Genomic DNA, 13,210 nt, shown 5'->3' with positions numbered 1-13,210 from the left:
GCACTCTACCCGAGGGCGGTACAGTGAGACTCTGTCTCTACAAAAAAAAAAAAAAAAAAGAAAGAAAGTGGTACCAATGTAAGATCTATCACCTCCCTCTCAAACTCCTCCATCATTCCCTTAAAGAAAAACTTAGAAATTCTCTCAACAGATAATTTCAGGGACAGTTTCAAGCTGCTTTCTGGCAAGGAATAATGACTCTCTGCTTCTCTACCTAATATATATGTGTGTGTATATATATATATTATATTTATATATGTGTGTATACACACATATGTATAAAATAATTTACTTGAAGACTTATCTAAAATTTAAGACTCATGTCTTTCACAAGTTGGTCTCCCTTCCCCTCCCCTCTTAAAGATCACAAAAATTGATATTCTTTGTGAAATTGTTGAGTCAGACTTGGGAGGCCACTGTCATTCACAACATCTCTTACCCAGCACCTACTAAAGCTATGTGTCTTTGGTCAAACTTTGTGCCAACATTCTTTGCTAAAAAAAAAAAAAAAAAAAAAAAAAAAAATTCACCATAGTTAACAAAATGTCAAATAAAGGATAAGGGGATCTAATAAGATTGTTGAAGTTGTCATCTTGCTTAATTTCATCAGTTTGGACATGTCGAAACTAACCCCTGCCCCCAGCTCACCAAAATAAAACAGGTATAAAAACAGGAATGGGCAAAGGGATGGGACAGAATTCTCTCAGTTCAGCTAAACTGTTTCTGTGGAAGCCCGAGGGAAAGATGAGGGAAAAAGCATTGTGACACAGTAGCTCCCCTCAAAGGAGCTTGTGGGGAAAGGCAGGATCCACTTTTAGCCATGTTACAGAACAACTGGGTTGGTTTATGCTTTTGTACCCGGCAGGCATCCATTCCCCCACCAGGAAAACCAGCACATATCATGGTCCTTTCCAGAGCAGGGAGGTTCATTCTCCTGAGCACTGTGTTACACGTTCTGTCATCCATGATGGTAAGTTCCACTTCTTGTAGGACATTTGAACATTCTGATGCTGTAGAGAAAGATCAGATAAGTTAGTCAACAATTGTCCTCATTGAAACAAATAAGAAGCCTACAAGTTCAAAACGCTCTCAAACAGATCTTTAAATGTAGAAGTCACTTTTTAAAATGTGAATTACATTCGTTTCTAAAAATCATATGTGATTTTAAAAATTCAGATTTTTAAGATATTGTGGCTTCTATGTGCTTAGATACTATACCAGAAGGAAAACTTTAGTCAATGCAGCAATATTTTATAAAATTCTTTTATTTTAAAAAGTGACAATATATTTTTTAATATTCAAAGTGTAATTGAAAGAAATTATGTGTTTTCAAGATATAGATGACATTTTGATATATACACATTGTGAAATGATTACTATAATTGAGATAATTAATATATCCATTACCTCATATAGTTAACCTTTTTGTGGTGAGAATACCTAAAATTTACTCTTAACAAAGTTCAAGTAGATAATACAATATTATTAACTACAGTCAGCATACTGTACATTAGGGCTCCAGAAATTATTTTATAATTGCAAATCTATACCCTTGGCTCAATCAACACCGCCCCATTTACCCCACTCCCAAGTCCTTTGAAATCACCTTTCTACTTTTTGTCCTAAGAGTTTGACTTTTTTTGGGCGGCGCCTGTGGCTCAGTCAGTAAGGCGCCAGCCCCACATACTGAGGGTGGCGGGTTCAAACCCGGCCCCGGTCAAACTGCAACCAAAAAATAGCTGGGCGTTGTGGCGGGCGCCTGTAGTCCCAGCTACTCAGGAGGCTGAGGCAAGGAATCGCTTAAGCCCAGGAGTTGGAGGTTGCTGTGAGCTGTGTGAGGCCATGGCACTCTACCGAGGGCCATAAAGTGAGACTCTGTCTCTACAAAAAAAAAAAAAAAAAAAAAAAAAAAAGGAGTTTGACTTTTTAAAAAGTCACCATATTAAAGACGAGGAAGCTTAACTATTGTCACTATTTTCTGATTATCCTTTTCCTCATCTCTCATTGTTGTATCTAGTTTCCTTTATCTGACATACCTGAACACAAGAGTGATATAAACAGTCTTAAAAGAAAGTATAAGACTCTTCTATGGTGAAGAAAACCAGAGATCTTCACTAGGTCAGAAAGCATGGCCAAAAAAATTATTTCTGCTTCCCCTGGGTAGAGTCTTGGAAAAATTCTTATGTACTCTTTGATGCCTCTTACTCTTTGAAATCTTACCCCATCCACTGGCCATGCAAAGAATCCCTGCTTCAAGGTTATGATCTCTGTTGGGAAGACAGATGGGCTGAGCAGCATTTCCTGAAAACAACAGCAAAGTCATGAAGTTCACAGATAGGCAAGTGATATTGATTATATATTGAATATATTTGAAGAGTGGGGTGGTAGCTGTTGATTTCATAGCTTCTGTATTTTTCCTCCCAAATATTTTAACTTTTTCCCTTCAAACAAAGCTATTTCATATTTATAGAAATTTATAAAAATGTGGAAAAAGTGAAACAAGTATTACCCACTGCTCTGCATACGTCCATAAGCCCCCAAACTATAAACATTTTAGAGTATGTCTTTTCTCTGAAAAGACAGCTTTTCATCCAGTACTTATTGAGCACTGCTATGTGGCAAGTACTTTTCCAGGCCTCCATGAACCAGCAGAAAGAATAAAAGCCTTCTGTTATGGTGGAGCCTATGACAGAAGAGTGTGCGTATGGAGGGGGAGACACAAACAAATTATTTAGTGGCTGAATAATACTTGCTCTGGAAAAATCAGAGTATGATAAAAACAAGAAGTCTGGAGCTTAGGGAAGATGGCATGGGAGCAGTAGTTTTCACCATGGTGTCATGGAAAGTTTTGTTGAATAGATGACATTTAAGCAAAGGAAGCTAAGGAAGGGAGTCACGTTGTTGTCTGGGTTGAAAGCATTAGATGAAGAAACAGAATGAAAAGTCCCTGTAGCAGAATCACGCATGTGTATTTGGGAACAGTGGGGGATGCCAAGACGGCTGAATAGATTTAAGCAAAAGGAAGTGTAATCTTACCTTAAAAGATAAATATAGACTCAGGGTAAAAGGATGGTCATCCTTATTTCAGGCAAATGGTAATCAGAAAAAAGCAGGTGTTGCAATTCTATTTGCAGATACAATACGCTTTAAACCAACAAAAGCAAGGAAGGATAAGAATGGTCACTTCATATTTGTTAAGGGTAATACTCAATATGATGAGATTTCAATTATTAATATCTATGCACCCAACCAGAATGCACCTCAATTTATAAGAGAAACTCTAACAGACATGAGCAACTTGATTTCCTCCAGCTCCATAATAGTTGGAGATTTCAACACTCCTTTGGCAGTGTTGGATCGATCCTCCAATAAGAAGCTGAGCAAAGAAATTTTAGATTTAAACCTAACCATCCAACATTTGGATTTAGCAGACATATACAGAACATTTCATCACAACAAAACTGAATATACATACTTCTCATCAGCCCATGGAACATACTCCAAAATCGATTACATCTTAGGTCACAAGTCTAACCTCAGTAAATTTAAAGGAATAGAAATTATTCCTTGCATCTTCTTGGACCACCATGGAATAAAAGTTGAACTCAGTAACAACAGGAATCCACATACTCATACAAAAACATGGAAGTTAAATAACCTTATGCTGAATGATAGCTGGGTCAGAGATGAGATTAAGAAGGAAATTGCCAAATTTTTGGAACAAAACGACAATGAAGACACGAATTATATGAACCTCTGGGATACTGCAAAGGCAGTCCTAAGAGGGAAATTTATAGCACTGCAAGCCTTCCTCAAGAGAACAGAAAGAGAAGAAGTTAACAACTTAATGGGACATCTCAAGCAACTGGAAAAGGAAGAACATTCCAACCCCAAACACAGTAGAAGAAAGGAAATAACCAAAATTAGAGCAGAATTAAATGAAATTGAAAACAAAAGAATTATACAACAGATCAATGAATCAAAAAGTTGGTTTTTTGAAAAGGTCAATAAAATAGATAAATCTTTGGCTAACCTAACCAGGAAAAAGAAGAGTAAAATCTCTAATCTCATCAATCAGAAATGACAAAGATGAAATAACAGACTCCTCAGAAATTCAAAAAATCCTTAATGAATATTACAAGAAACTTTATTCTCAGAAATATGAAAATATGAAGGAAACTGACCAATACTTGGAAGCACGTCACCTTCCAAGACTTAGCCAGAATCAAGTAGAAATATTGAATAGACCCATACCAAGTTCAGAAATAGCATCAACCATACAAAATCTCCCTAAAAAGAAAAGCCTGGGACCAGATGACTTCATGTCAGAATTCTACCAAACCTTTAAAGAGGAATTAGTACCTATATTACTCAACCTGTTCCAAAATGTAGAAAAAGAAGGAAAGACTACCCAACACATTCTAGGAAGCAAACAGCACCCTAATCCCCAAACCAGGAAAAGACCCAACAAGAAAAGAAAATTATAGACTAATATCACCAATGAATATAGATGTGAAAATATTCAACAAGATCCTAACATACAGAATCCAGCAACACATCAAACAAATTATCCATCATGACCAAATCGGTTTTATCCCAGGGTCTCAAGGCTGGTTCAATATACGTAAATCTATAAGTATAATTTAGCACATAAACAAATTAAAAAACAAAGACCATATGATTCTCTCAATCGATGCAGAAAAAGCTTTTGATAATATCCAGCATCCCTTCATGATCAGAACACTTAATAAAACTGGTATAGAAGAGACATTTATTAAACTGATAGAGGCCATCTACAGCAAACCCACAGCCAATATCCACTCAGATCAGGAACCAGACAAGGCTGCCCATTGTCTCCACTTAGGATTTAACATTGTAATGGAAGTTTTATCCACCACAATTAGGGAAGAAAAGGCAATCAAGGGTATCCATATAGGGTCAGAAGAGATCAAACTTTCACTCTTCGCAGATGATATGATTGTGTATCTGGAAAACACCAGGGATTCTACTACAAAACTCTTAGAAGTGATCAAGAAATACAGCAGCGTCTCAGGTTACAAAATCAATATTCATAAATCGGTAGCCTTTATATATACCAACAATAGTCAAGCTGAAAAAACAGTTAAGGACTCTATTCCATTCATAGTAGTGCCAAGGAAGATGAAATATTTGGGAGTTTATCTAACAAAGGACGTGAAAGATCTCTATAAAGAGAACTACGGAACTCTAAGAAAAGAAATAACTGAAAATGTTAACAAATGGAAAAACATACCATGCTCATGGCTGGGAAGAATCAACATTGTGAAAATGTCCATACTACCCAAAGCAATGTGCAATTTTAATGCAATCCCTATTAAAGCTCCACTGTCATACTTTAAAGATCCTGAAAAAATAATACTTCGTTTTATATGGAATCAGAAAAACCTCAAATAGCCAAGACATTACTCAGAAATAAAAACAAAGCAATAGGAATCATGCTATCAGACCTCAGACTATACTATAAATCGATAGTGATCAAAACAGCATGGTACTGGCACAAAAACAGAGAAGTAGGTGTCTGGAACAGAATAGAGAACCAAGAGATGAATCCAGCTACTTACCATTATTTGATCTTTGACAAGCCAATTAAAAACATTCAGTGGGGAAAAGATTCCCTATTTAACAAATGGTGCTGGTGAACTGGCTGGCGACCTGTAGAAGACTGAAACTGGACCCACACCTTTCACCATTAACTAAGATAGACTCTCACTGGATTAAAGATTGAAACTTAAGACATGAAACTATAAAAATACTAGAAGAGAGTGCAGGGAAAACCCTCGAAGAAATCGGTCTGGGCGAGTATTTTATGAGGAGGACCCCCTGGGCGATTGAAGCAGCTTCAAAAATACACTACTGGGACCTGATCAAACTAAAAAGCTTCTGCACAGCCAAGAACACAGTAAGTAAAGCAAGCAAACAGCCCTCGGAATGGGAAAAGATGTTTGCAGGTTATGTCTCTGACAAGGGTTTAATAACCAGAATCCACAGAGAACTCAAACGTATAAGCAAGAAAAGAACAAGTGATCCCATTGCAGGCTGGGCAAGGGACTTGAAGAGAAACTTCTCTGAAGACGACAGGCGCATGGCTACAGACATATGAAAAAAATGCTCATCATCTTTAATCATCATAGAAATGCAAATGAAAACTACTTTGAGATATCATCTAACTCCAGTAAGATTAGCCAAAATCACAAATCCCAAGACCAGAGATGTTGGTGTGGATGTGGAGAAAAGGGAACACTTCTACACTGCTGGTGGGAATGCAAATTAATACATTCCTTTTGGAAAGATGTTTGGAGAACACTTAGAGATCTAAAAATAGATCTGCCATTCAATCCTATAACTCCTCTACTAGGTATATACCCAGAAGACCAAAAATCACATTATAACAAAGATATCTGTACCAGAATGTTTATTGCAGCCCAATTCATAATTGCTAATTCATGGAAAAAGCCCAAGTGCCCATTGATCCACGAATGGATTAATAAATTGTGGTATATGTGCACCATGAAATATTATGCAGCCTTAAAGAAAGATGGAGACTTTACCTCTTTCATGTTTACATGGATGGAACATATTCTTCTTAGTAAAGTATCTCAAGAATGGAAGAAAAAGTATCCAATGTACTCGGCCCTACTATGAAACTAATTTATGGCTTTCACATGAAGGCTATAACCCAGTTATAACCTAAGAATAGGGGGAAAGGGAGGGGAGGGAGGGGGGAGGTGGGTGGAGGGAGGCTGATTGGTGGGATTACACCTGCGGTGCATCTTACAAGGGTATATGTGAAACTTAGTAAATGTAGAATGTAAATGTCTTAACACAGTAACTAAGAAAATGCCAGGAAGGCTATGTTAACCTGTGTGATGAAAATGTGTCAAACGGTCTATAAAACCAGTGTATGGTGCCCCATGATTGCACTAATATACACAGCTATGATTTGATAATAATAAAAGAAAAGGAAGTATAGTAGAAAAGAAAGCAGAGTTGAGATTCAAGACTGGGAAGCGGAGGCTGTCAGATCATGATGCCATTTTCATCTGAGTACAATGGGGAACCACTGAAGTGGTTTGAATAGAGTGACAGTCTGATTTATATTTTAAAACATGTTATTCTGGCTGCTAGCTTGAAAAAAATGAAAAGGAAGGATGAAGAAACAGCAGATCAAGAGAATTTCCGAGATCACTCAAATTAATACAGGTAAGAAATGATGTTAGCGTGGCCTGGCACAGGATGTTAGAAGAGTGAAGTGGCTGGGGCAGAATTTTCTGGTCCATTGGATATACAGCACCAAAGAAAGAAGACCAAAGACTAGTCTGACGTTTTTAGCTTAAAAACGTGAAGGAAGGAGTTGTAACTGAGATGAAGGAGGCTAAGGGTAAGCCAGTGTGGGATGTGGGAGCCAAACAGGATTTTATTTGAAATATATTACATTTGAAGTGGCTGTCAACTATCCAGAGGGATGATCAGTTGGCCATCTGAATCCTATTAATTCTAGAAACACAGAGGCATGAGATCTGGAATAGTTTAAGGACGTGGTGTTTAAAGCCTTGATGCTGGAATGACATGACTAAAGAACTGGGCACAAATAGACAGTAAGACATCCCAGACTGAGCCCTGTTGCACTCCAACAACAGGCCAAAGGGAAGAGGAAGAATTATCAGAGAAGAACTAAGAAAGAGTGCAAAGGGATAAGAGGAAAACAAATGGGTTCCTGGAATTCAAACAAAGAAAATATTTCCAGAAGGGAATGTGAGAAACTCTGCTAAAAACTCCTCTCAGGAAAGGTAAGAATTGAGAATTTACCTTTAAATTCAGTCACACTGGGGTCATTTGTGACTCTAGTAAGATGGAGCCATGGACGTCTGACCAACTTGGATGTCTAACAGACATCTTCACCTAGTATGCATACATATATCTAATTATGAGAACTGAGGAGAGGAAATTTGACATAATCAGCATAGATGACTCTTCAGATTTTTCCATAAAGAAGAAACAATGGGGCAATAGCTTCCTGTGATCTGTAATTCTAGTTAGAGTTACTCTCAGGATTCTGATGATCTTGTTTTGCCTTCTGTCTTTCTTGCACTGTTGTTAAGAAGTCAACTGCCAGTCTAGTTTTCCTTCCTTTTTTGGTAATTCTTTTTCCCTCTCTAGATTCCTTTGAGATCCATTCTATTCTTAGGATGCCACATTTTCAGCACATGCTTAGTTATAAAGTTATATTTTGTATCATAGAATTACTGGGCTTTTCAAATCTAAAGATTTGTATCATCAATTACGGTTAACCCTCAGCCACTTTCTCTTAAATTGTATTTCCTTTCCCTCATTATCCATATTCATGTCTAAGTTCAAATTCAATGTTTATTATATTTTTTCAGTCTCGCTTCTCCGTATCTCTTGCCCTCTATGTCTCTTCTGGGTAATAACTTCAGATCGTCCAGTTCCCTAGATCTAATCTGGTAAATAATCCTTGCAGTGAGTTTCTAATTTCAATTGTGTTTTTAGATCTTCATGTTTTATTAGCTCCATTTCAAATATTCTCCCTACCCATATAATATTTTCCTGTCCTTCAGTTATTTTTGATACATATTTACTTCAAATTTAAGTAAAATATGCATATTTTCCATGCTGTATCTCATTTTGACATCTGTAGTTTTTGCAGGTCTGATTCTGGTTGTTAAGGTTCCTGACTCTTTGATGGCAAATATCTCTGCATGTTTGTGTGCTCACATTAAAATTTTATGGGAACACACTGAAGCTGGGATGTAAGGTTCATTTCTTCTGAGATTTACTTTTGCCAGGAGCTGATTGCTCACCTGAAACTACTTTAAACTAAAATTTTGCCTTGGGGCCACACAGGTCATTCCAACTCCAGGAAACTTCAATAAGAGTAACGATTACAGATTCTTCTGAGAACTCTCTGCCCAAAGCCAAGGTGCAGAATAAGTTTCCTTATCCCTTCATTTTGTGTGGCATACTCCCCTGGACCCCTACCTCCTTCTTTCTCCTTAGCTTTCACGCCATCACCTATCAGAAAGTCTCAGGTTCTTTGCATCTTAGATCTCTAGGATTTTAAAGATCAGTTGTATGCCTCAAGGGCAGTGGTCTGCTTCAGTGGCTGGCTAACTCCTCTGGAATTGTGCTCTTACTGTTTTTGGCTACTGAACACTTCCATTACTTGAATTAAAAAAAAAAAAGACAGAAAGCAAAGGCTTTTAGTATTTTATCCAGAATGTTTAGGTTACCTGTGCAGAGACAGTGGTGGGTACCTAATCTATTGTAATGACAGAAAGGAAAAGTTTTTGATAGTACTTTTAAAACTCTCAAACTCCTTGGTCAGTTGAACATGAGTCTATACAGTGTCTTAAAATGCTGATGCGTATGGTAAGTACGCATACATAATTTGTGACCGAGAGTCCTTGCCTGAACAGTACTTTTTTAAAATTTATTTTATTAATATTAAATCATAGCTGTGTACATTAATGCGATCATAGGGCACCATACACTGGTTTTATAAACAGTTTGACACATTTTCATCACACTGGTTAACATAGCCTTCCTGGCATTTTCTTAGTTATTGTGTTAAGACATTTATATTCCAGATTTACTAAGTTTCACATGTACCCTTGTAAGATGCACCGCAGGTGTAATCCCACCAATCACTCTCCCTCCGCTCACCTCCCCCCTCCCTCCCTTCCCTCTCCCCCTTTCCCATATTCTTAGGTTATAACTGGGTTATAGCCTTCATGTGAAAGCCTTAAATTAGTTTCATAGTAGGTCTGAGTACATTGGATACTTTTTCTTCCATTCTCAAGGTACTTTACTAAGAAGAATATGTTCCAGCTCCATCCATGTAAACATGAAAGAGGTAAAGTCTCCATCTTTCTTTAAGGCTACATAATATTTCATGGTGTACATATACCACAATTTATTAATCCATTTGTGGATCCATGGGCACTTGCACCTTTCACCATTAACTAAGATAGATTCTCACTGGATTAAAGATTTGAACTTAAGACATGAAACTATAAAAATACTAGAAGAGAGTGCAGGGAAAACCCTTGAAGAAATTGGTCTGGGCGAGTATTTTATGAGGAGGACCCCCCTGGGCAATTGGAGCAGCTTCAAAAATACACTACTGGGACCTGATCAAACTAAAAAGCTTCTGCACAGCCAAGAACACAGTAAGTAAAGCAAGCAGACAGCCCTCAGAATGGGGGAAGATATTTGCAGGTTATGTCTCCAACAAGGGTTTAATAACCAGAATTCACAGAGAACTCAAACGTATAAGCAAGAAAAGAACAAGCGATCCCATTGCAGGCTGGGCAAGGGACTTGAAGAGAAACTTCTCTGAAGACGACAGGTGCATGGCCTACAGACATATGAAAAAAATGCTCATCATCTTTAATCATCAGAGAAATGCAAATCAAAACTACCTTGAGATACCATCTAACTCCAGTAAGATTAGCCCATATCACAAAATCCCAAGACCAGAGATGTTGGAGTGGATGTGGAGAAAAGGGAACACTTCTACACTGCTGATGGGTTGCAAATTAATACATTCCTTTTGGAAAGATGTTTGGAGAACACTTAGAGATCTAAAAATAGATCTGCCATTCAATCCTATAATTCTTCTACTAGGCATATACCCAGAAGACCAAAAATCACATTATAACAAAGATATTTGTACCAGAATTTTTTGTTGTTGTTGTTTGTTTTAAGAGACAGAGTCTCACTGTGTTGCCCTCTGTAGAGTGCTGTGGCAGTTCTAGAAAGTTAACTATATAATTCACAGCAACCTCAAACTCTTGGAGTTAAGCGATTCTCTTGCCTCAGCCTCCCAAGTAGCTGAACAGCACTTTTTATTTGAACAAAACTTTAAAAATGAAGCTTAGCTACTCTGTTACTAGACATTCACATAGAAATTATGTACGTTATGGTATGGCTACATAATATATGTACGTTAAATTATGTAAGTTAACTTGTACATAATTAGTCGTTTTCTCCATTGCATTTTTGATATCGAGCACTTTCCACTTACCAAATTTCACTTTGTGAGTTAGATGCAGCAGTGCAATATCAGAACTCATAAATGCAAGGCTGTTGTATTCAGGATGGATGATAATTTTTGAGACAGGAATGTTCTGTTCTTGCTTGTCCTTTTGAAAGAGGTTGTACTCTCCAGAAGTCACAGTTAAAGTCTTAAGTTGCTTCCTAAAACCAAAGGGAAATGTTCCAATAAGTAGTTGTTCACCCCAAGAAAGATCTTTTGGTTTTATGTGATTAAATACAAAGTAATTACTATACTTTTACGCATTTCCAAGTCTTTAAAGATGTTTCTTTGTCACTGAATATTAACCAATGGCCATACTTGCCAAACAGTTTGATCTATAAAAAGTCATGGTTTTCAGTCACAGAATGTTTACATTCTTTTCAACATTTTCATAGGCCATCAATTGTCTAAGAATTTGAATGTTGTTTCTGTCTTTTTGTATACAAATTAGTTAACTTGTGCTATGCCATTTTTAACAGGACGTAATAGTTACCTTTCTAGAACCGTCCCTCCCTTTCTCTCATGGGCATCCTCTTTTGGTCAAGTATTTGCTATGACTGCAAGGCTTTTCTGCCTAATCACTTAAATTCAGATGACTAAAACTTTGGCACATCCCTTAACAGTTAACGTTAATACTTTATTTTTTTTATTTATTTTTTTTTTTGTAGAGACAGAGTCTCACCTTATCGCCCTCGGTAGAGTGCCGTGGCATCACACAGCTCACAGCAACCTCCAAATCCTTGGGCTTAGGCGATTCTCTTGACTCAGCCTCCCAAGTAGCTGGGACTACAGGCAAACGTTAATACTTTATTATAATAGGTAACCATCACCCCTACCCAACTGCTAAATCCACAAATTATAGAGGCTGTCTAGGATCTTTGGGAATTTCTCTATTTAGTAGAGCGGGAAGTGCTAAAAACTTTGGGTAAAATACAAGTTAGGGGGAATCAGGAAGATGAGGGGGTGAGTGCTCTAGGTGGCAAACGAAGGAAGATGATATTGAGAGCATCGACTCTCCCAGTCCCACAGCCATAAATCAAGGTTTGGCAAGTAATGTAAATTCACGACTTACGCATTGAGGCTAACCAGACAGTGTGCTGCTGTCACGACCTGATCGTCCTGGATCAAGCTTCCTCCACAGAAGTGGTACCCCCCTAGCTTCAGGGAGACCTGCCCAAGACAAAGGTACAAGCACAGCTCATAGACCTCTCCTCACCGGTGTCGTGTCCTTCAGAAACACTTGCAATCTTCTAGTCTGACAGAATATTCTGAAAATACTGACATCAATTGGATAGTAAGATATTTCCCATGGAAGTATCTACCCGGTAGACAGAGGCGTCCAGGAGAAAACCCACATATTAACCTGGACTCTTGAAAAAGTTTGCCATTTTCTCAGTCAGAAATCAAGGTTGCTGATATACTGACCTGCCAGGGATGGCCGCCCACTGCTGAATTTCTCCAGTGACTAATTCTAGAGAAGACCCCAGATTCCACAGCTGGTTCCTTCCTTTTCAGATCAGCTGCATGAATTCCACACTTGAGTCCTATGGACAGAACATGTGTAGGTGTGTTTACACACAGAGCTTGTTGGAGAGCTCCTTTTATCAGGACTTCCCTGGACTGGGACAGACATTCCCCTACCAACATTGTCCTCAGAATATCCCACACCCCCTCAGGAGGCTACAGGGGAAGACCCGGGAGGAGGGGGCCAGCTCGGCCTCTGGCGGTTGAGGTGGGGCTCACCCCGGGAGAACGCACATGGAGAGAAAGTTAGGGCATTTTAAAAATACTGGGTCACATATGTTTCTCTGGAAGTGTGATATTTGGCTTGGTTGTGTTTCTTTGGAGGAAACTCCTTAGCACAAACATGGTTAGCCAATATGCCTAAAAATTCGTAGTCCAAGAAATTTCTAGAAGGAAACCTGGCCTAGGGCCTTCCTTTGGGCCCCCACCACTTCTCTTCCCCCTTCATCCCAGATGGGGTCTCGTGCGGCTGCACCCCCCGCAGTCCGGGGCAGAGGGGACAAAGCCACCCTCCCCGGCACGCTCACCCCGGCTTCGAGAGACGCCGACGACCAGAAGCAGCAAGAAGCCGGCCCCGACCAGCGCGCCCAT

The 13,210-nt window shown here is 38.6% G+C and overlaps 1 protein-coding gene across 1 annotated transcript in view; it reads right to left on the bottom strand.

Annotated features, from left to right (window-relative positions):
* The window catches only part of OVCH1 (ovochymase 1), an 84,350-nt gene extending 71,140 nt beyond the window's left edge, over positions 1-13,210 (bottom strand). Inside the window, 6 exon segments of the mRNA XM_053556583.1 lie at positions 859-1,010; positions 2,206-2,301; positions 11,084-11,256; positions 12,168-12,265; positions 12,521-12,639; positions 13,147-13,210. Coding sequence (XP_053412558.1) covers positions 859-1,010; positions 2,206-2,301; positions 11,084-11,256; positions 12,168-12,265; positions 12,521-12,639; positions 13,147-13,210 — 702 coding nt within the window.

The sequence above is a fragment of the Nycticebus coucang genome, chromosome 12, assembly GCF_027406575.1.
Source record: "Nycticebus coucang isolate mNycCou1 chromosome 12, mNycCou1.pri, whole genome shotgun sequence".
In the NCBI taxonomy this organism is placed as follows: domain Eukaryota; kingdom Metazoa; phylum Chordata; class Mammalia; order Primates; family Lorisidae; genus Nycticebus; species Nycticebus coucang.
This window is presented reverse-complemented; position numbering and strand designations above follow the sequence as displayed.